Here is a 22,886-nt window from a genome sequence, read left to right on the forward strand (position 1 = left end):
GATTCAAACAAAAAAAATAGATGAAGATAAACACATTTAGCTACGCCCTGAATGCTAATCCCAATTAATTTTTCTGTGTAGCAGTTAGTTGGTTAAGTCCTTCTATCACCTGCATGTTTCATCTTGAGAAGAAGCTTTCAAAGGGAATGTGTGAGGGCCTTACATTCCCCAAGGGCACTCTTTGCTAGAAAACACAATCCAAGAGGTGACAGATTGAGTTTTTGGCAATCACACTGTTAATAAGAGCCACTGTTTGCCAGCCAAAAACATCCCATCTCAAATTTTTCAGTCAGTGTTGGCCATTGCCAATCCAGATGAGAACTGAAACTCCCTGGGGTGGAAAGGTGCCCCCAGATCAAAAGGTGAGAAAAAGCTTTTCACTGCAGTGGTATAAGGGAGCTCCTACCACACAGCAAAGATCTGGTGACTGAATGTGGCAGCTAAACCACTTTAATGCCAAGTTGAATACTTTTCCTTAAAGCACTACTGCTTAACCTTTGGCAGCATACTGAATCTCAGTGGAAGAGTAACAGGCAAGAAGCAGTAACTTCCTGTAATGAAACAGCTATTTTGCAAGTAGATGGCTCACTATGTACTACTGTTCACCATAGGAATGGCAAATGGTGACATCTAACACGATCAGACAAGGCAGCAAGTTTCTGGATCCAGTTAGATGAAGCTAAAAACACTTGACTTCTTGCACTCCATCACCTTCTTTCAGAGAGAAAGGGTGGAAAATGACATAGCAATCTTTACTATGTGGGGAAAAATAGGCAATTATCAGTAGTTTTCAGTATATTATATGAATACATAAAGTATACCCTTTATTCTAACTAGAAATGGACTTCCTCTCATTAGCATTATGTGGTCCTTGATAATCTTCAAACTATAAAACTAACATTTGATAATGCAGAAAGTTCTACGTAGTAAACAAAACATTTAAAATTCTCTGCCATGGGAAATGTAGGTCTGATCTGAAGATAGGCCAAATATCCTGAGGGATCATAAATTCCCACTTTAGTGGCAGCCTGCTTAACAGGCTGTGAGGCATTTCTAAAATACAAACTTTAGAGGTCTGGAGCTATATCCCCAAAGCCTTTGGGCCCCCAGCTCCCCATCTGCCTGCTTGGGGCTGGAAAGCAGCCAGGAAGACAGAGGCCCTGATGCTCTGTGGCAGGTCATCAGCTGAAAAATGGAGATCCCAAGGGACAAGCTCCTTGTTAAAATGTCCAGAAGGTATGGTTCTCTCACAGCCAGCTGCCTATCTGCAAGTGGTCTGCCAGGCAATTTCTGACCACGTCTAATTCATTTATGACTCCTAGTTTTGGAATGGAAAGGAAGTTAGTGTGTACCTTTTCAGAAGTTGAATTAAGGCTAAACAATAGAGTTTTTTAATAGAAAATAAGAGAATCATTAAGCAGAAAGGCGTTCCCCTGTGAGGCAAGGAGGCATCAGCCTTGCGGATTCTCTCATAACAAAATCCAGAGCTGCTTTCAGAGAGGTGTTTCAGACAGGTGGTTGTCCCAGGGAAAGGGACAAAGTAGCTGTGGTCGATACCAAGGTGTCCAGTGTCCAGCAGGGGTCTCCAAAGCTGGAGGCTCTCTGACAAACAACTTGAAGTAAGTTGAGAAAGAAAAAGCAAGCATGGTCCACCCCTTTCTTTTTCTCTCTCCCTTTAATACTAAGCAACATTAAAGCATTGCCTTCTTTCACTAAAAATGTTTTTGTTAAACAGGCTGATCGAGACACACATGGAACCATATATATTGGCATTGCTCTGTCACTAGTTATGGCATATTCTCCCCATCAGTAACCGATTTGCTGTTTTGATCACTTTTGGATCATTTTGTCTGAACTCATCACTCTGTCAGCAACAGAAACATGTGGCTTACTTGCTCAGCACTGGTTTCTCATCATTAACTGGAATGACCTTTACTGAAATGGTTCTGAGGACTTTATGTTTCCCATCTGATAGCTGGATTTTAAAGCTGTCAGTGAGGTTTTCCGAATTGTCATGCATGTACATCAGCTTCATTCCTATGCAGGAGATTGGAGGGAAGAAAAATAAGAGGGAGAGAAAGAGAGAGAGAGAGATAAATGGAAAGAACAAATAAACCTGACTCCTGCAAAATCTCTCACATCATTTCACTCTGCTTCCATCACCCTTCTTCCATCTTCCCTGCCCATATGCCCTGGTCACAGCAAGCTTGTTTCAGCTACCAGAAGATGAGCTTGGTGAGCCACTGCTCTTCATTAATCAAACAACGTGCTATTGACGGAAAGATATCAGCCTGACCTGGTAAGGAGTGACTCCCTTCACAAAAGGGTCTCTGTCAGTCTGAAAAAGGCACATTTTTTCTCCTCTCCTCATTCCAATTAATTTTATCAAAAAGCTTAGAAAGGGTGAGACTAACACTTTTCTGTGCCTTAAATAATCCTCAGGGAATTTTAAACAAGCCTTGGGGAAGACATCTGGCCTTGTGGCTATGGGCATGTACAGTTAGAACATCCATGCCGGAGGTGGCTCAGTCACAATTGTGGGCAGGAAAAGACAAAAGTCAAGCAGTTGGAAGAGAGTTAAAAGAATGCTGCACCTACCATTCTTCAGTAGCTCCATGGAAAAGTCATGAACAAGCAACCCATGGCTGTGGTGGTTGTGGCTCATTAACTGTTTATAGTGTAGAATATCATTGCCATGAACTCCATTAATAAGGAATCCATGCCAGGGCCCCTGCACAACCCCAAATACCAAACGGTCTTGAGGCACATCCAGATCAACCGCATTGATAACAGAGAGATCCAGCTCTTTCATCTCTCCCTCTTGAACCTGAATATGAAAGAAAAAAATGTCCAATTCTTTTACATAGAAAGAAATTATAGAATTTTAGCATGGTTTTCTGAATAGGGTATTTTTTTATATGAATGTATTTCTCTGTTTCTTCCACCCGTTACCCAGTAGCTATTGATTTCAAACAGTTTAAGATACAGAGTAGTAAATGGTTACAGTGATGAAAATTGAAGGTGGGATAAGGAGCTCATATCTGCCCCAATTAATAGAAAAGCTGTTAGGTGAGTAAACTTCATATTAAGTGCACAGAGAAGAAAGCCTTTAAATACATAAATATATATATAAATATGGATGCATATAAATTTATACACTTACATACACTTTTTACTTACAGTAAGAAAAACTTACACTGCCCTAGCATGGTGGTCACAGAATTATTTTTTATATTAAAAGCAGTCTTATGACAGGAGACAGGTTATGACAGGAACACAAAAAAAACTCTAAAAAAATTCTGAAAGGCTCTTGAAAAACCAAAGAAGCATAAAGATCTTTCTACTTTGTAGATGACTAATTTCCTTTTTTTTTTTTTTTTTTTACTTAACTGCAAGTTACCAAACACAGCTGTGCACTACTCCAGTCCCACTGAAGCTCTGTCTTACAGGATTACATGGGATTTAACTGGGCTATTTCCTGAACTAGGCTGAACTACAGGGAGGGACAGATGCAGAGGAACAGGTGTCAGAACAATATTCTTATTTATATTAAGGAGCGCTTTCTGGTTTAAAATAATTTTATGGCAAGCATTTTGATTCTTTTCTTACGGTAATATTCCTTGCTATGAATTCTGGGGCTTCATCATTGGTTGGGTTGATCAGCACAAAAAACAGAGTCTCTGATGAGCAGTGCAGCCCATCGGTGACATAAAGTACAAAGTGATCTGCTGTTGGCTCCATTCGCATGTGCCTGGCTTGTACATAGTTTATGTTCAGGGCTTTCAGGTGCTTCAGCTGAAATGAACCTAGAGGTTTTAAAGAGATTATGAGTTAGCACAGTCTTTTCCTGCTTTCTGGTCTTACGTATAAAAAAATCTGAAACTATGTCCTTCTGCAAAGAAAAAATAACGTGGATTTTTTAAGTTCTCAGTCATTTTTGGCTGAAAGGGTTACACTGCACGTTACCACAGGATACATACCATTCCCCTGAAACAAAAATGCATCCTTCTGCTTCTTGTGGGACTGTGCAATGTCACGCTTCTCAGTTCAGTCTGCAGAACTGAGCCCAAATAAAAAGATGCAAATAGCAGGTAAGAAAAGATCTGACATCTAAGTAACTACACTTTGATTGTTATTTGACTGACAGACCAGGAAAATGGAAGGCAAGAGGCTCAGCAATTCTGAATGTCCAGCTGGAGGCACTGGTAAAAGCTGGTAGCATTACAGAGCATACTACAGTCTGTTCTGCTGAGGATGAAACTGCCTTACAATGCTTAAAGATGGACAAGGGAGGAGACCCAATTCAACCACCATCTCTATCACTTTTGTAAATTTGCCTTGAAAGTTAACATGGGACCCAGGTTTTTCGAATTCCCAGCTACAGCATTTAATTGACAGAATTAGAGGTGAAGGGTAGTACAGAAGCCCTGCCTTGGAGAGTGAAGAGGGAGGAAGAGTAAGTAGATCAATGTCCTGTATCACCAGTTCTAAAAGACTGTAGTTAGAATGCATAAAACAAGGATTGGCTTGTTTACTTCAAGTCCCAGTTCTTCACATCTGCAGAGCTGTGGTCTCCCTTTGAGCTTCTCCCACACAGTCCCATTGCTCTTCATTTGCCAGCACCTGGCTCCCTCAGTAAGCCTCTATTAATGCCCACACCTGCAGCTATTTCACCAGAACCCACCACATAGCCTTCCACGAGCCCTTTGTATTTCATCTGCTTGATTACTGTACGTTGTTTAGACTTACCTATACTTATACCAGTATTGCTCTTCTCAAACCCAGGAGAAGGCAGTATATTTTCAATGTAACCAAACTGGGGAGGAGAAACCAAGACAAACTCTAAGTCATCTGCCGTGCTGTCAGGGTCAGTGGCGAACAAATGGTTGGTGGTAAGGGCTGCTGAGGAGCCCTCCTCCACCACAAACCTTGCACCTGCACACAAACAATATGATAAGCATTATTTAGCTCATTTTACTGGTGTTTTTGTTAACAAGAATAAAAATAATAACTAAGGGGGGAAAGATAATGAATACTGAGTTATTGAGGGATTTTAGTTTTGTGGTTTTTTCTCTACTTACACTATCAACTTCACTTTTGCTGTCATGTAAGCAGAGAGGAAGGCGATAATGAAATTGTTTTAATGGTGAGTTATTAGGTATGGTTTATGTGCTGCTCAAAATCAGTTGTCACCTCTGTCTGTCAGAACGTTAATTACATGAGAGCTGTTATGAATTGCTCATAATGAACAATTTTTCATGCATCACTGCTTAATTTCCCTGCTGGGACAATGCTTCATTTCCTGAACATTACTTGGGTGAAAGCCTGCAAATTACAAAACTACTTATACATATGCCTAAATAGTCTCTGACACACATAACATGCACATGGTGCTTACAAACAAATGACATTGAAAAAGGCAAACATATAGGAAGCATACCTTTGATATGTATACTACAGAACTCATCCAAAGCCCATGAAGTCAATGGAAATTTCACACAATGGGCTGTTGTTGGACTAAATGTACATTACCAACACTATTTACATTTTAACTGAGTATTTTTGATCCTGAAGAGTACTAGTGATAATGTGGCTTCCCATATATTAATTTAATCTGTTACCTGTATAGCCTAGATTTGTCTTTATTCACTAACAGAATTAAATACAGGTTTATATAAGGGCCAGAGTCCAAATCTCTGTTGTATGCTTTACGCACAAAGGTAGATAGATATTTATGTTCATGTTTTTGCATTGTATATGCCTGACAATTGTCTGGACCTAAGTTTAGTTCAGGGACAAGGGATTGACCACTTTTACTCAGACACAGCTTATATATGCAGCAATGGACATGTATGGATGGAGGGGAGCATATCTGAGCACTCTCATCTCTAACCACATGATTTAAACAGGCAACTGAAGAGCCACACGCAGTTGCTGATACTTGTACCTGCAGCTGAATTTGGTGGCTGCCCTGTACTAGCAAAAGAAAAAAATATACTGGTGAAAATTCTGATCCAAAACTTTCGTATGCTGATCTCAGCTGACTCTTTCTGATGCTAAAAACCAACTAACCAACTGAAAACTGTGAGTCTTTAGCGGTTATAGTACTGCATAACCCACATTATAATGCTATATGGAGAGGAAGCTTTCACCAGTTGCAATTGATGGAGGCTGGTTGTCCACTGGAAATACAGTGATGTTAAGGTCATATGCTGGAAATGGATTGTGAAGTGGAACTGGAGGAGGAAGAGGTCCATCATAACAGCAGTCTTTCAATTCTAGGCCAGCCTCACCGTCAGAGACAAGGAAAGTTAAGATCTCAATGGAAGGAGTCAGGCCAATCTCCCCACCTGAAAAAAATGTTGCAGTTCAGAAGAAATGTTTTTCCAAAACTCAACAAAGAATAAGTTTGTATCTTGCAAGGACAGTCTGCAGTATTCAAAGTCAGAAGATGAAGACAGACCAAAGCAGCAAAATTACTAGAATTCTTAATTCTGGCTGGTGGGGGTGCTGTTTGGTTAGGAATTTGGCTTGTTGTTTGTAATTAATTTTAACCAGCTTACTTCTATGCTAAAATAAAAGGGTGTAGAAAAGTATATAAAGTATATGTATATTATTATTACTAATAGTTACAATATTATTATTGCAGTGTTTTGATATTATATTTTATTGTGATAAAATTGCTAATAGTCCTTATTATTCTGTTCTTTGTGCACTAAGACATATGCAAAATGTACATTTGTGCAGAAAGGGAGTTCTTTTCTGCATTCCTTCTTTAAGAATGTAGAAAAAGATCTTATACACACACACACACACACACACACACACACATATATATATATATATATACAGTCTCTCTATGACAAGTGGTAATATTCATGGTTTTCCAGAAGAAAACATTTTTGCATACCAAGAAATATATTCCTATATGTCTCTTGTCCCTACAATATGGACTATAACAAAGGCTGTTACTAGACTATAGATTATGCCTATATGTAATGGTGTTCAAAGTGTGGGCTGATACAGCACAGGACTGGAAACTGCCACGTCTCACAAGAAACATCTGTGGCGCAGTATATTCCAGTTCTCAGCACTTCTGGTAGCTTGCATCTTGCATTGCTGCAAGATATTACTAGTAAGCTGCCAGCAAAGGAAAGGCAGTGACTCCCACCCTCTCTTGCAATATCTACTGGCAGCACATTTAACATGTAGAAAATTTGGAATGTAAACCAGGCACGGTACCCTTGAAAGTCTGCTCCTGCTTTTCATTGCCTCTGCAAAACACTGACGTTGAAATAAAGTTCCTGCTATCTTTAGGATACTGAAGAAAAGTTTGTTATGTGTGGCCATAATCAAGCACTTCGTTCTCTTCTCAAATACCATCTGCTCATTTTAGACAGTGCCAAGCCTGAAAATATCACTTACATTCTCCGTGCTCACAGAAAATTACAGACTATTTGTGCAGAAATGCAGAGCTTTAGAAAAAAAAGGACTAAAGCTATCGTCAGAGATACAGAAAAGAGAACCGCATTAATGCTAATGAAGGGACAAAATTAAATAGGAAAGGGGGTTAACTGGCCCTTATGATTTCTGTGAGTTATTAAAAAAAAATAAATTTTAAAGATAAAACCACAAAATTATGTCTTCTAAGTACTGTGGTTCTCTTGAAGAAAATCTGAACATCATTTATCTTGTGGTACAGAAAGTCTATAAGCTGTTCAAAAGCAGATATCCATCTAGACTGCAGAGGCAAGCAAGAAGTACCTTAGGTTGTTAGCATTTTTCTATTAAAACTAGGTATCCTCATTTAAAGTGTTATATTATTTTACCTAAACATGACTATGGAAAAAGGTCAGAGTTTGGGGGGTTTTTTTGATGCCATGAAACAAATAAGAAGATTGTATTTTGTACCTACTTTAATAGTAATTTTGCCAAAAATACCCAAGATATTTTATCAGCAACAGTGAAAGGTATCCTCCAAGATTATGCTGCTTTCATCTACTCATTCTAATATAATTTTGGGTCCAAACAGAGACTTGGAGAACACATTAAAAGATTTGGTAGTTGCATATCACCAGTCGTCTTTTGAAGCCAGCTTACTTTTTCACCCTGTCACAGCACATGTGGTTTCTGACCAGTTCCTGCTGAGTTTTGGTAAAGATTATATGGGTGTAGGTTAAGATTTTCTGCCAAAAACTCTCTGACCGACTTCCAGTCTAATTTTGTCCTTAACTCACTTACTAGTGTGCTTATATGTGACTAAACCAGAGACAACATCAGCTTGGGAGAACCGATCCACAGCAATGCCAGCTTTCCTCACTATCCCATGGTAGGGTTGGCGAGTCAGCATGAACATCAGTTTCATGTCATCACTGTCTGCATCTGTGGCATAAATGTATTCTGAGGACAGGACTACTTCTTCACCCTCCAGGCAGTGCAGCACAGGAACAAGGTCTGTTCTCATAACGGGTGGCTCATCATTCACAGGCAACACCTAATCAGAAAAATAATTTTAAAATATTTTATTTTTCATTTTGGTGGAAACTTATTGTTTTAATACATTGCTTTCCAGCCCAAATCAGAATTATAGTGTCAGTTTCAGAGCACATTGAGCTGTCTGTGGAAAAAATGAAACCAGCTGAAATTAGGGTCACTCTTAAAATTCAAAGGCAAAAGTAAACCACATCAGATAATTATAGCTTGAGAAAAAAAAAATCATTCCCCATATTTAAGTACAGAGAGAATAATTCCAGACAGAAGAACCCAAGCGAGAGCAAGCATAAATACCTTTCAGCTACTACAAGTCAGACCTCTGAAATTTGCCACATAAACCCAAAAGCTATGGTAGAAATGTAAGCCTAAGTCCATTATCTTCCAATTTCCAAGGGAATGCAAAGACTTTCAGAAGTAAAGCTTTGCACTCTTCTACACAGGCAATTTTTCTCAGAAATATGCAACACACTGACCTTGACCTGCAGGATAAACTCTACAAAGTGGATGCCATCTGTGGCTGCAAAAAGGACATCATCACTGAGAGTCTCAGAGCCATCATGCCGATAACTGTGAAAAAAGAAAAGCTACACAGATTTCACACAGACAAAGAAACTGTGCTTTCTGGTGATATGCCAAGGCCTGGGTAACAGGCCCAAGCTAATTGTTGACCTCTAGACAGACCCTGTAAAGATTATATTTGCTATAATATTTATAGTGCAACAGCAATCAGCAACTTTTTAACATCAATTAGCAATGTTTTTGGTTAGAACTGAAATAGATGATGAAACCAGATAGATATCAGTTGAGAAGCATGTGGTTTATACCACAAGAACAGAAATACTCCCTTGGGTTCCTCCCTAAGCCCTGGCCAAACTTTGGGTGGAACCCAACTTGGAGGATGATGTGCCAGATGTTTCTGCACAAAGAAACATGCAAGTTGTCCTGACTTGCTGAAGTTTGGTAATTGAGTATTATAAAGCTGGACCCCTGTGCAATGATTCTTTCGAGGCCTCATCTGTGGGTGGACGCACTGCACAGGACTTCCCAATTGCCAGGGAGAGGTTCGCCAAACCCTCACTGCTCCAGGGCACCCAAGCAACTGCAGGTCTGGATGATGGTAAATAGGGCAGTTGGTGATGTATCTTTCTTAATCGCTACCACAAACTTTACGCAGTAATGATTAGATGCATTGCCTAACTTTGTGTTATTGCTTCGCAAGATGTTTACCTCATTCTAATTGTTTACAGTATTGTTTCTTTTATTTGTATTATCTCAAGATAATCAGTAAAATAAGCTTACTCTTTTGGTTTGTGCTGGTGTCCTTTCTGTCAACCCCTGTTAATTGGCAAAATATTGGGCAAAATATTGGGCAAAATATTTGGCGTCATCAATAGGATTCGAAATGCTGCTTTTTAAATTAAAACAAAGTGTACTTTCATATAAGGAAGCAGGATGGGAAGATCTCCCCTACGGTACGTTGCTCTTGAATGGGTTAAGGTCAGAGGACCGCGCAAACTGATTGAAAGATGGTGTGGTGGTTTGAACCACAGTACGACCATGTGGTCCTGCACTCACAGCACACACACACCCCCCCCCACCCCCCACCCTGGTGAGATGGGATGAGAATCACAACAAAGGAGCACGGGACTAGGAATGAAGGACAGGAACGGCTCACTCACCAGTTGTGGTCACGGGGAAAACAGACTCAACTTGGGGAAGAAAAATCCGTTTAATTCATTGCCATTTCATCTAAGTAATGCAATGAGGCATAACAACCACATCTTACAACACCTTTTACCCCATCCCTCCCTTCTTCCCGCGCTCAAATCACTTTGCTCCCCATTTCTCTACCTTCCCCCTCCCAGCAGCACAGGGGACAGGGAATAGGGGTTCAGTCAGTTCACCATTGCCACTCTTCCTGGCATGGAAGTCCAGGAACAAGATGTTCCAGCGCGAGCTTCCCATGGAGTCATGGACCTCTTCGGGCTCAGCTCCCGGCCTCAGCATGGAGACATCCATGGGCTGCAGCCTCACCGCTCACTCTGGGGGTCCATCCTCACTCTGGCAGTGAGTGACTCTCAGGGTCTTAATTCCAGTCACACTTGCCCTCAGGCTCAGCTTCTCTGCTCCAGCGTGGAGTCCTCCATGGCCTACACATGGGTCTCTGCTCCACCGTTGGACCTCCATGGGCTGCAGGACCTCCTTTACCTTCTCCTACTCCATGCAGTTGAATTGAGTATCTGAAGTTCTCTGTCTTCCCCCTCCTCCTCCTTCCTCCTGGCAATGAAGCTCTCTCTGTCTGTCTGTTCTTTGTTTAGGCCGTTCGTTGTCTTTTGTTAGGTCAACGGCCTCTCCTCCAGGTTCACCCCACCTACTTCTTTTCAGGAAAGTCCTTTCCCTCACAAATATGTATTTGCAGAGGCATTTCTCTAGTGCTCACTGGCTCACTTGGTCTGGGGGCTACGCCTTTGGAGCCAGGGGAGCTCTCAAAGCGGAGCGAAAGGTGTCCCTTCCCCCACTACCAAAAAAACAGCAGCTCCCCCCCACCACACACACACAAACCCAACAGATGCCAAACCACTAGATGTGTTGAAATGCATACAAGAATTGCCTCTTGAAAAAGGAAAATAAATTATAAATGCAGGAAGGCAGAGATGGATTTTGTTAACAGCATATCCAAAGCAGCACCAATAAAAAGAGCAGTTGTTGTTAGAAAGCTCTCATATGGAGTGACAAATATGAGATTTGTAAAACCAGATTGTGATGTTACAGTGCCAAAATAAGTTGCTTGTGGATAAACTGGACACTTATCAGACAGTAGCTGAGAAGGCTGCTGTCCAGGTTGCACAGTATAAATATAAGAAACAAAGGGGACGAGTGAGTCATAAGAAAGTGCATGCTGTGATTGCGGCAGCAGATGTGCAGTGGGATCCTGATAACTGGGATGGAGATATTTGGGATTCTATGGACTTGGATGAGGCTGGCTCCCCAGATAAGTCCGTAGAAGTGCAGCCGGCAGTAAGGTGGAAGATGTAATTTGATGCTACTAAACAAGGAGTAAGAAATGATACATTAGAGGATTTTACTCAACATGAGATTAATGACATTATCAAATTATTTAAACAAAGACTGAGGGAGCCACTGCTTTCCTGGATGGCATGTTTGCAGGAGCAAGGAGCATCGGAAGTTAATCTGAATGAAGACGATTCTAAGAAATTTTTGGTTTTAAGTTTGGATCCTTTTGTGCAAGATGAATTTTGGATCTTGCATTTTGCAAGATGCATGTTCTAAATTTGAATTTGTTAGCCTTGGCCACTCAGGGATGACAGATCAAATATCCCACAGAAAGTGACTGACCAGGATCCAAACGTCAGTAGTATAATTTTCAAGACTGTATACAACGATTAAAGGAGGAAGGGACAAAATCAGCTGTCTTTATAGGTGATGCTGACACCATGATGCAAAATGCTTTATCTGTTACCGTGAGAAATAAATTGATTAGGACTGCCTCACCAGCATATAAAAATATAGCTTTGACTTTGTTGAATCCCCTTGTTGAAGTAACTGATAAAATACAGCAATTGGGTGATCTTGGTGAGTGGGGTCCCTGAGGAAGTGCAGGCAATTGAGACATCCAAGATAATCCTAAAAATACTGAGAACAGGATTTCTCAAAACGAGATGTTTGCAGCTTTGTTAAAGGATGGTGTGTCTTGTGAGGAAATTGATGGTATTTCAACCTCTGAATTATGGAAGTTATACAAACAAAGCGGGTTGCACAAGTCCAACAAGAAAGTGCAGAATTCTAAAGCAAAAAACTCGGGAACTCAGCCTATGGCACACCCTTCAGAACCCCAATGGGACTTCACAACAGATCATGGAGGGCCCCCTGTGAGTGGACCATTTGTTCTGGGGGAGAGGGAGGACTGGGAACCGTAGTCTGACTTGTATCCTTGGAAGGAGGCTAGGGAAGTAACTCAGCACAGCAAGCAGGAAGGAGATAATGGCCAAGCTCTGGTGCAACAGGTGTGCTGGGACCGGCGGCCCCATGTAGAGCTTCAAATATTTTGGAAAAATTGATCCTCACAAACAGTATGAGCTTTAATTGACACCAGGGTGGAGGCCTCTTTAATACATGGACACCCAAAAAAATTTAAAGGACAACCTGTGATTATTACAGGATTGGGGGGAAAACAAATTGAAGCTGTGCAAATATAAATAGAAATTAAATTAGGAAATCTTCTGAAGCAACTGTGTTCAGTCATGATTGTCCCTGTTCACAAATACATAATAGGGATAGATATTTTAAAGGGACTGACTTTCAATCTTTCAGACAGTCAGCAAGAGTTTGGGGTAAAAAATTATATCAGTATCAGAATGATCTTGGTAGGGAAAATTGCCTCTTGTGCATATTCATGGTGCTACTAAATTGGTAACACTGAAACAATACAGAACTCTGGGAGGGCATACAGAAATTTCACAAACAATTAAAGATTCATTGGATGCTGGAGTTTTTAACTCAACCACCACTGCTTGGAATAATCCGGTTTGACCCATTAAAAAGAGTGATGGGTTGTGGGGAAAGACTGTAGTTTTTAGGGAATTAAATAAGCACACCCCACCTCTTACAGCAGCCATGCTGGACACTGTTACTTTACTAGAAAAAGCTCAAAAACTTTCTGGAATGTGGTATGCTGTAATTGATTTAACTAATGTGTTTTTTACCATTCCAATTGCAGAAGAATATTGGGATCAATTTGCCTTTACTTGGCAGGGGTGACAGAATACTTTTGCCAGATTGCCCCAAGGATGGCTGTATAGCCCAAACATTTGTCACTGAACCGTGGCTGAGCACCTGGATGAAATAAAACTGCCTCCTCACATGCAAGTAATTCATTATATAGACAACATCTTAATTCAAGCCAGCAATGAGGAGGAGGTGCAACAAATATTTGGATTAATTGTGGATCACACGAAACAGAAAGGCTGGTAAATCAGTCCTACTAAGATTCAAGGACTGTCCCAGACAGTGAAATTTCTAGGAATTCAGTGGCACTGTGGGCATTGGGAAATATTACCCAAAGCTCAACAGAAAATTTTGGATTTTGTAGTGCCACAAAATAAAACAGAGGCATGGAGATTTATCGGATTGTTTAGTTTTTTGGAAACAACATATTCTGCATTTAGGACAAATTTTAGCACTGTTATACAAAGGGACAAGAAAAAAAACCAAACAAAACAACAAATTTGAATGGGGAATTCAGCAGCAAGCTGCTTTTGACTTAGCAAAAGAAGCTGTGCAGAGGGCTTTGGATTTATGGCCCGTGCAAAAGGGAGAAGTGGAGTTAAATGTTTCCATAAACAAGTTGCATGCCTCCTGGAGCCTCTGGCAGAAGCAGGGAAAAAAGTTCCCTTGCGTTTTTGGGGATGAAAATTGCCAGAAGCAGGAAACAATTTGAAACAGATTTAGCAAATTGATTATATTGGACTTTTACCCCAGGATTGAGGGTGTAAATATATCTGTATTGCTGTAAATACATAGTTTAAATATTTGATTGCTCATCTTTTGTCACAGCACAAAAGCAGCTATTTAGGACAGCCTCCTTCCTCTTGGGACATATGACCAACTTTGAGATCCCCTTGAACTGAATCAAGGTGAAACAACACCAGCCAACCAGTTTAACAATTTGTTAATACAATAACTTGGTAACAACTATTTAAGGGATAACTTAACTGAACAAATGAGTCCCGTGCTACACGGTTTTGATCTAATTACAATTTGTTAGAGGGAGGAAAAGAGAGAAAGAGAGAGAGAAAAGATGTCACTACCCATGGATCCAGCTACATCCCAATGGTCCTCTTAATCCTTGATGTCTTAATGGTGGGGGTTCTCCTCTTAGTTCCCAATGGTGCCATTTTCATACAGCCTGTGTCCCAAAATTTCCTCCTGGTTCCAGGAAACTTCATGCATAGGCATGGGAGGCATGGTGTCATGTGGAGGTAAGTGTGGTCTGGTTCAGCACAGGCTCAGTGTATTCCACGTAGTCTCAGGGAGACCATCCTGAAGGTCACAGCCAAAGTCAACGACATGGTGCCTTGTGCCTGCACAGTCAGTTGTTGTCAAGCATTGGAACCATGGGTACTGCAGTCCTACCTCTGCAAGGCCAGAAACCGTTATCATCTAGTTCTTGTTTGTGGTTTCCCCTATACCAGGCAATGCTTGAGACTAATATCCGTACATCTGTCCACCACACCACCCTGTAACTTAAACATTGATTGATACCACCTTCTAAAGCCTTTGCAGTCCTTGTCCATGGGGTTGATATAAAGATAATAGTTAAAAAGAAGTATAGAAGAAACAGAAGTAACAATACATGTGTAGCACAATAGCTGTGTTAATTAACATTTTCTCTTAACCATAGTATAACTAACCAACTTTACAAAACCAAACTGTGTCTCCAACTAGGTTTAAAGTCTTGTTTCCAACATGGGGGGAGGATCAGAAGAAGAATGTGATTGTCTGCAACAACATTCACAAAGCAAACAAAACCATATTAAAAAAATAATCATAACAATACCCAACAAAATAATGACCCCAAAATGAACTATTATAGCTCTTAATTGGGAAAACATTGGGCAAAACATCTGGTCATACCAGACCATGTGGAACCCTCCCAATAGGAAAAGCCAATCCCTGTGCCACCGTGTCCATCTAACACTGCTAGCTCTGGATCAGTATCTTCAAAAGGCTTTGAGGTCTCCCACCACAAGAAACCCTCCAAGGAAAACAATGCATCAGCTAGGAAAATGGTTTCACTGAGGCTTTGTCATCTATGTTCTGGCTGCTTGTGAGGTGTCCACCAAACATGTACGTCCTCGCTGCGTTAGGTACCGTCTTTGACTAACATATATCAAAACAAAATCCGGGAACTGTAATTCTGCATGCATGTAGAAAGTCGAGTCTTGTTCTTGCCACAAATATAGCATCAAAATTTTAATTTCCAGGTTAATCAGTGTCAATACAAGTTTTCTTGTAAACTAACCAATTGAAATAAACATACAAATTCCTTAAAAGGAAAAAGGTTGCAACCATTGCCTTCTTCACAGGAACTGCATGGCTGAATAAAGAATTTGTCTCCTCATCTGCATCGGGCAGTGCTTTATAGAGAAACCTATCTACATCAGACATGGTCCTCTAGCTCTCACCTCCTGGCCACACAACAGCTCAGATCCCAGAGTGGCCATTGTGGTCCCAAGGCTCAGCCAGCCCTCTTGGCCTGGAGCAGCTCTGCCAGAGCCCTGAGGTGGTGAGCATGGCCAGCTGCAACCTCTGCGCTCCCACTACTTCACTGCAGAGCTTTCACTCATCCAACTGAGAGGCTCAGTCACCCCAAGAGGAAAAGACAGCAACTCTTCTCACCTTACTGCCAGGGTACGCAGGTCCCCAGAGGGTAGCCGGTCACCTTCATTCATGGGAATGCCATCCAGCTCCACCACCCCATGCTGAGGCTGTCTCTGCAGGAGGAGGAGAAGGTGCTCCTGTTTCGTGTCCACATCAGAGATGAGAATGTGTCTGTCTGTGACAGGGCTCACACCACCCTCTTCCACTCTCAAATGGCTTGTAAAAACCTGTGTGGAGGAGAAATGCTGAACCTTCTTTTCTACTACATCTCCAAACATGCACTAAACAGGACAATTTCAATTTGCTCTGGTATGAGGACTTGTGACACCCTAAAAACCAAAATGCCAAAAGCTGTACTCTTTTCTGCTGTGTTAGGAAATAATACTAGGTCGTAATAGGTGTAGCCTCAATTCATAGAGGCTCCTGGCCTTCATAGGCAATAGGCAACACAAAGAGGAGGGGTGTAGTTTTGCTAACCAGGTTGTGACGTACCTATTTTTGTACAGCCACCCAGATGATGAAGGTAGCTCTTAGCTTATTTAGCACAAAAAATCATAGAATCATAGAATCATAGAAGGGTTTGGGTTGGAAGGGACCTTAAAGATCATCTAGTTCCACCCCCCCTGCCATCAGCAGGGACACCTTCCACTAGACCAGGTTGCTCAAAGCCTCATCCAGCTTGGACTTGAACACTTCCAGGGAGGGGGCATCCACAACTTCCTTGGGCAACCTGTTCCAGTTTCTCACCACCCTCACAGTAAAGAATTTCTTCCTAATATCTCATCTAAACCTACCCTCTTCCAGTTTAAAGCCATTTCCCCTTGTTTTGTCATTAACTGCCCTTATGAAAAGTCCCTCCCTAGTTTTCTTGTAAGTCCCTTCAGGTACTGGAAGGCCACTATAAGATCTCCCCGGAGCCTTCTCTTCTCCAGGCTGAACAGCCCCAACTCTCTCAGCCTGTCCTCATGGGAGAGGTGCTCCGGTGCTCTGATCATCCTGGTGACCTCCTCTGGACTTGTTCTAGCTGCTCCATGTCTCTCTTGTCACACACACACACCAGACTTTGCCTCCCACTTCAGTTGCAATGCAGGCTACATGCAAGGCACTGAAACTATGATCCTGTAGAATATTTATTTTTTATTCCATTCAGATCAGGACATCTCTGTATTTCTGTTTCTACCCAAAGCCATTTCCAAGTCCTTTCCTCTCAACATCATCACCACTGTACCTCTGGGGCTTGATTGTCCACAGGAAGAATTGTAATGTTGAAGCAGATCCCATATAAAGTGCCACCATGTTGATTGCTAATGGAAAAAATAAACTGGACTTGCTGAGGTTCAGGCCCAATGTCCTGAAGTGGTGGCATGTAGGCAACTTTCATATAGTTCACAGCATGCTGCAAAAAGAAAGCAGGGGTGCATGTAAGAAAAAATAATGGGAGGAGCCATAATTCAGGACATTAGGGACCTTTCTCACCCCCTGATTAAATGTTATCCAAACTGTCAAAATTAATTCCAGAAACTTTGCATTTACTCTTTAGCTACTGGTAATACCTGGATAAAGTGCGTATTTAGTTACAAATCAGGTGAGCACAGGTTCAAATACCTGTAGCAAAAATTACAGACATGGTTTATAAGGAGTTTTTTTGCTGTCAAAAAGAAGCTGTACACTTGTGACTTTTAAAAATTGTTTCGAACTGGTTATGGTATCAGGTAGTATAACAAACCTGAGTAAATGACCGCAGTGCAAGAGCAGCGGGATCCTTGACCAGCTTGGGGATGGTGTCCACCATAAACAGCTTCCCAGCATCTGAGTGGCTATACAAAAATACATATGTCACATCCTAGTTCGCAATACTGAAGAACAGGAAAAACAACAGTCACATAACTCAATCTTGCATTTCAGATTAACTTCCCACTCCCAATTGCATTGAAAAGAAAAACGTTCTTCTTTCTTCTGTCCTTGTTATTCGTCTAAACACTATCACAGAAAACTGACCACAAGGAATGTTTTCCAGGATGGTCATGAAAAATCATTGCATACTTTACAAGCAAGCTCTGGGCCTGCTACAGGTGTGTCTCTGCACACTCCAGATACCATTTACACCACCTGCAAATCTAGCCCATCACATTCTTATTACTTATACACCTACCTTTACCTTTAAGTAGAAAACCAAATTATTTCTGGGTTTTGTGCATCTTAACAAGCTTCTGAAATGAACCAGTTTCCAGCAAGCCAGATTTCCAACAGCAGTAACCAGCAAACTGGATAACCATGTGGCTATTTGATGGAATAGGGGAACAGCCTGAAGGTCCTTCTCCCCTAGCTGCGTACTGATCCTCTGTTGCTTGAGGTCAGAACTGAAATCGTTGATCTTCTGTTTAAACCATACAATGGCTGGATTTTAAACTTTTCTATTTAGCAAATTGTTGCTGATGCTGTCATGAATTTACCAAATGGTGAAACAGCATCAGTGACATGTAAATTCTACTACACCTATTCATCCCATACTCCTATAGCCCCCATGACCTGTTCTGCCTGTGTTCTGCCTGCCTTCTGCTCCACAGGTTCCTGGTCCAGGACCAGGAGTCCTTCACAGTGCCATGGTAATAATACATAGCCTAGAAAATTCTGTAGCACCCCATCTTCTCAGAATGTGGCAGGCCCAGGTTAGCTGCACTCTGTTAGATAGGAGATGTACTGTGACTTTTGCTGAAGGCTGTCCAGGATCCCACAGGCCAGTGTAAAATGCAAGTGCAACAAAAGAAAAGAAAATATTTGAGATGCTTTCCCTGTCTCTACTTCTTGCTGAACTATGCATATTTTTATTATTCTATGTATTATTCTGTTGCTTTCACTCTAGGTCACCCTTAGTCATCAACAGGAGAGCTGCACCTGGGTATTGTCACCTGCACTTAAAGCAAACAGATGAAGAACCTGAGACACAAGCATGATACTGCTACTGAGTTCTGCTCCTTTTATGTGGGTCATTGCCCTGTCCCACCTGGTATGGCAGGTCACACCTACCCGTGTCTGCAAGAGAAAAATGGGAAAGTGGTTATGGTGTATGTGAGTTCCCTGTCTTGCTCTTCCAAATCTATGAAGTGGAGATGTTTCTTAGTTAGATGAGCAATCTCAGTCTCCTTAACAACCAGATGACGGGTCACTCCTGGGGCTTCTCTGGGTAACTGATCATCCACAGGGATAATGTGCACCATCATCACCTGCAATCGGGAACACGGTAAAATCAGCAGCCATTCCTCTGAATAAGAGAGTGTCCAAGCAGCTGATTTCAAACTTTCATGCAGAAAAGTAAGTGGATGACTGGAACACAAGATACAGGATGTGGCTGTCATGGCATATCATGAACTCATGAGTAAAGGAGACACACAACAGTTAAATGAAAAGCCTATGAATCTTAGCAATTTCCCTTTAAATTAATAGCAAAGTTAAACTCAGTATGTTGGACTGCTGGGTGAAATGAATAGTCAGTTGCCTTTAGGAGGGCTATTTTTTTGTACCATATCCAAATCTAATTTGTTTTCAGCATTTAATTTTACAGTATAGAAAAAGTCTTTTCAATGGACTTGGCTTTCTGCGGCCAGGCAGAGAAAATTACCTTAAAGTGCTCAAGGAAAGCAAGAGCAAGCGTTAACTTTGAAGAACGTTATTTGTATTCATGAACATGGTGATGGCAAAGAGAAACTATCTATCCCAGTCTGATCTGAGAGTCTGTCAGAAATTGTAAAATCATCAGCCATTGGAAGGAAAAATGCAGGACTCTACCAAAGATGCTTCAGTTTCACACCTGTGGCTCTGAGAGATTGGGCGGGTCATGGCTATCACACAGCACAAACTCAAGGGAATCTTCAAATACTTCTCCTCCCAAATGATGATAATAAATTATTCCATTAAATAGATCCCTCTGAAGAAAACTGCTGACAGAATACCCTGTTAAAATGAAGAATGTATATTCTATTGAACAGTGCATTATTTTAATAATTAATAAAAATTATCCATTAGCTGTGCAAGTAACTAGTGAAGCATAATGTCCTCTTTCTCACCCTAACTAGGGAAAGCCCTTTGAAATGTTATCTCATGGTCTTCCACATTTCCTGAAGATCATCAACTTCTTTTCTATGTCAATTAAATATTACCCAAAAAATGAAGAAACAAAGCAAATGGGCCTAAAGCCCTCTTCAGAGGACAAAAGCGAATTTTCAGGACTAGCAGCCTCTGCAGTCTAGCACAGAGATTTATGAATTAAATGGAAGGAGAGCTTTCTTCCTTCTTTAGCATCATTAGCATCATCTAGTAGCTTTGAACTTGTCAGGGATCCTTCTAAATAGAATAACTCCTACAAGTCCAACTTTTCTGGAGGAGAAAAGTACAGTAGGGAAAATAGACTCATAATGGAAGAATTATAGGATAAATTTTGTTCACAGGTATAGTTATCCTGGTGCAGATACCAACATTAATTTGACAGGAATTTACACTATAACAAAAAAGTCCAAATTTACCATGATTTGTCCTGAGTCAAAAAAAGTTGTCTAATTCTAACATTTGTGGTTAAAAAAGGGACAAAGAAAAGTGTGCTATTCTTGTGTTTCATTACCTATCAAGTTTGGTCCTGGTTTCTTCATTATTTCTCCAGCCTGTGGTGGCTTAGTGACATTGAATAGTATGTAATCATCACTGGAATCCATGTCAGAAGCATGAAGCATGGAGCACTGAATCAGGATTGTCTGCCCCTCATGAACTTCAATGACCACATTGCTGATAAGAAATGGAGGGCTGTCATCTTTAGGGAGGATATTGATTGGAAACTTATGGCGAATACTGTGGGGGCCATTAAAAATCCTAAATACCACAAAGTCCTTAGTAGAATCACTGTCATCATGATGGTAGTGAACAACTCCAGCCTGAATGTCAGAGACTGTGAACATGAATCCTTTCCCTCCTGTCAAAACAGTGGAAGAAAATGCATCAAAAACTGTGTATTCCAGTTCAGAGGAGAATCCTTCCACCAATATAAATGTTATTAAGAGAGAGAGAAAATGCATTTCTAACTAGAAAAATCAAACATAACTTCACCTGTTGGGAACAAGTTTGTAGAAGTTGGAATAGTTAATAAGAATGCAGAATTTGCAACTCTTGTAGCAGAGAAAATCCTCCAAGTCTCCATTGTATTAAAGTTCATTTGAGATGCCAAAGATTTTTAGCTGTGAATGTTTCCACTTTAATTTTAACCTCTGCTTTCTTATCAGAACATTTTCCATGTATTTTAAGCATCAAAGAGAATATGCTTTATAATTACAGCTCAGCATTTCATTGCAAGTAAAAAATAACATTTGTGGGTTTTGGTTCTTTTGTACATTGAGGTTACTGTCTATACTGTAAAATAAGACAATTTTACACCTTTGCTTCATTAGACATGCTGTGCACACACAAATATTCAGGCAGGTTAAAGGTTTTGAGATCTGCGAGCTGGTGCTGGAAGAGATTATCTCCCCAGGGCCTCCAAGGAAAGTATTTTTTTTGCACTCCATGCTGTGTAACATCAGCAGACATGCCCACAACTGCAGGTGCATTCCCACTCCCTGTGCTCCTTACTTGAAAAGAATTATAGGCAAACTTTAGGATGGAGAAATAACTGCCTCACCACTAAACAAAAACCTTTTAAAGGTGACAGAAGGCAGGGAACACCATACATAGCTCTTTCTTTCAAGGTTTTCCTTTAGGTCTAGGACTGGCACTGCCAAACCCAACAAAAGAGCATTCACAGCATTGGGTTGAGTCACTGTCCCCTGCAGTTAATGGGAATCCCTTCACTGACTCAGTGGGCAGTGGCTCAGACCATTTGCCAGCAGCATTAGAGCTGCGCTGCAGCTGATGGGCTGAACCCCAGCTTTCCTTTAAAGTTTGAACATCACTTGGTGCTTGCTAGACAAAAAATGTAATTGCCAAAAATTGTGGTGATGGTTTCCTTTGCATGTGCCTGTGCAGACACATAGAAGAGAATAAGACGTGGTCACCAGAGAATAAATATGCATTCCTGGCTGGCCCATGGGAGGCTGAGAAACCCCAGGGGAGCTGTATGAAGGGATGGGACTGCCACCGCAGGATGGGCTTTGGGCTTTCTATGTTCCTGCAGGCACAGGGGTTCTGCTGCTCCATGGCCAGCAGCCCACATCATAGTATCGTAGAATGTTGGGAGTTGGAAGGGACCCACAAGGATCATCCAGTCTAACTCTTGCCCTAGCACAGGACAATCCCAAGATTCAGACCATGCATCTGAGGGCGTTGTCCAAATGCTCCTGGAATATTGTCGGGCTTGGTGCCATGACTGCCTCCCTGGGGAGCCTGTTCCAGTGCTCCACCACCCTCTGGGTGAAGAACCTTTTCCTAATGTCCAACCTCAACCTCCCCTGACACATCTTTCTGCCATTTCCCCTGGTCCTATCACTGGTCACCAGAGAGAAGAGATTAGTGCCTGTCCCTCCTCTTCCCCTTATGAAGAAGTTATAGACCGCAATGAGATCTCTTCTCAGTCTTTTCTTCTCCAGGCTGAACAATCCAAGTGACTTCAGCCTCTCCTCATACGGCTTCCCCTTGAAGCTCGTCACCAATTTAGGCTGGCTGCACAGCGCTCCCTGTAACACCACCTCTGTGGCTGGCACCGCAGTGTTTCTGCTTGTAGCATTACAGGAGGATGATTGTGCAGACACTGAACTCCTTGCCAGCAGTTTCCTGAGATGAAACATGCTTTTGAATAGTTTGTGTTTCCACTAAATTTAAAATACCACCTTCTCCTTTTCTTTAAGTACTTGCTTTATGTCTCTAGGCTATACACTTTACATGAATATATTTAACTGTCAAAAAATCCAGCATTGAGAGTGGCAGCATTTTTCACCTCACCAATAGCAAAGTGACTTTTTTAACCTAATATAATTCCAAAAGAGAGTAATACTGTGCTGAGTTATGAGATTGCA

At 41.3% G+C, this 22,886-nt stretch overlaps 1 protein-coding gene across 1 annotated transcript in view; it reads right to left on the reverse strand.

The window, feature by feature from the left end:
- FREM1 (FRAS1 related extracellular matrix 1) overlaps positions 1-22,886 on the reverse strand; it is a 63,161-nt gene that overhangs the window by 29,722 nt on the left and 10,553 nt on the right. Inside the window, exons 8-20 of the mRNA XM_010170249.1 lie at positions 20,510-20,854; positions 19,703-19,845; positions 18,922-19,118; positions 17,621-17,711; positions 17,123-17,290; positions 15,913-16,121; positions 8,967-9,060; positions 8,242-8,494; positions 6,153-6,350; positions 4,750-4,935; positions 3,610-3,806; positions 2,599-2,827; positions 1,893-2,037 (exon numbers count right to left, since the gene is read on the reverse strand). Of these exons, the coding sequence (XP_010168551.1) occupies positions 1,893-2,037; positions 2,599-2,827; positions 3,610-3,806; positions 4,750-4,935; positions 6,153-6,350; positions 8,242-8,494; positions 8,967-9,060; positions 15,913-16,121; positions 17,123-17,290; positions 17,621-17,711; positions 18,922-19,118; positions 19,703-19,845; positions 20,510-20,854 (2,455 nt within the window). The remainder of the gene's footprint in view (positions 1-1,892; positions 2,038-2,598; positions 2,828-3,609; positions 3,807-4,749; positions 4,936-6,152; positions 6,351-8,241; positions 8,495-8,966; positions 9,061-15,912; positions 16,122-17,122; positions 17,291-17,620; positions 17,712-18,921; positions 19,119-19,702; positions 19,846-20,509; positions 20,855-22,886) is intronic.

This window comes from Antrostomus carolinensis, unplaced genomic scaffold (assembly GCF_000700745.2).
Source record: "Antrostomus carolinensis isolate BGI_N321 unplaced genomic scaffold, ASM70074v2 scaffold7566, whole genome shotgun sequence".
In the NCBI taxonomy this organism is placed as follows: Eukaryota; Metazoa; Chordata; class Aves; order Caprimulgiformes; family Caprimulgidae; genus Antrostomus; species Antrostomus carolinensis.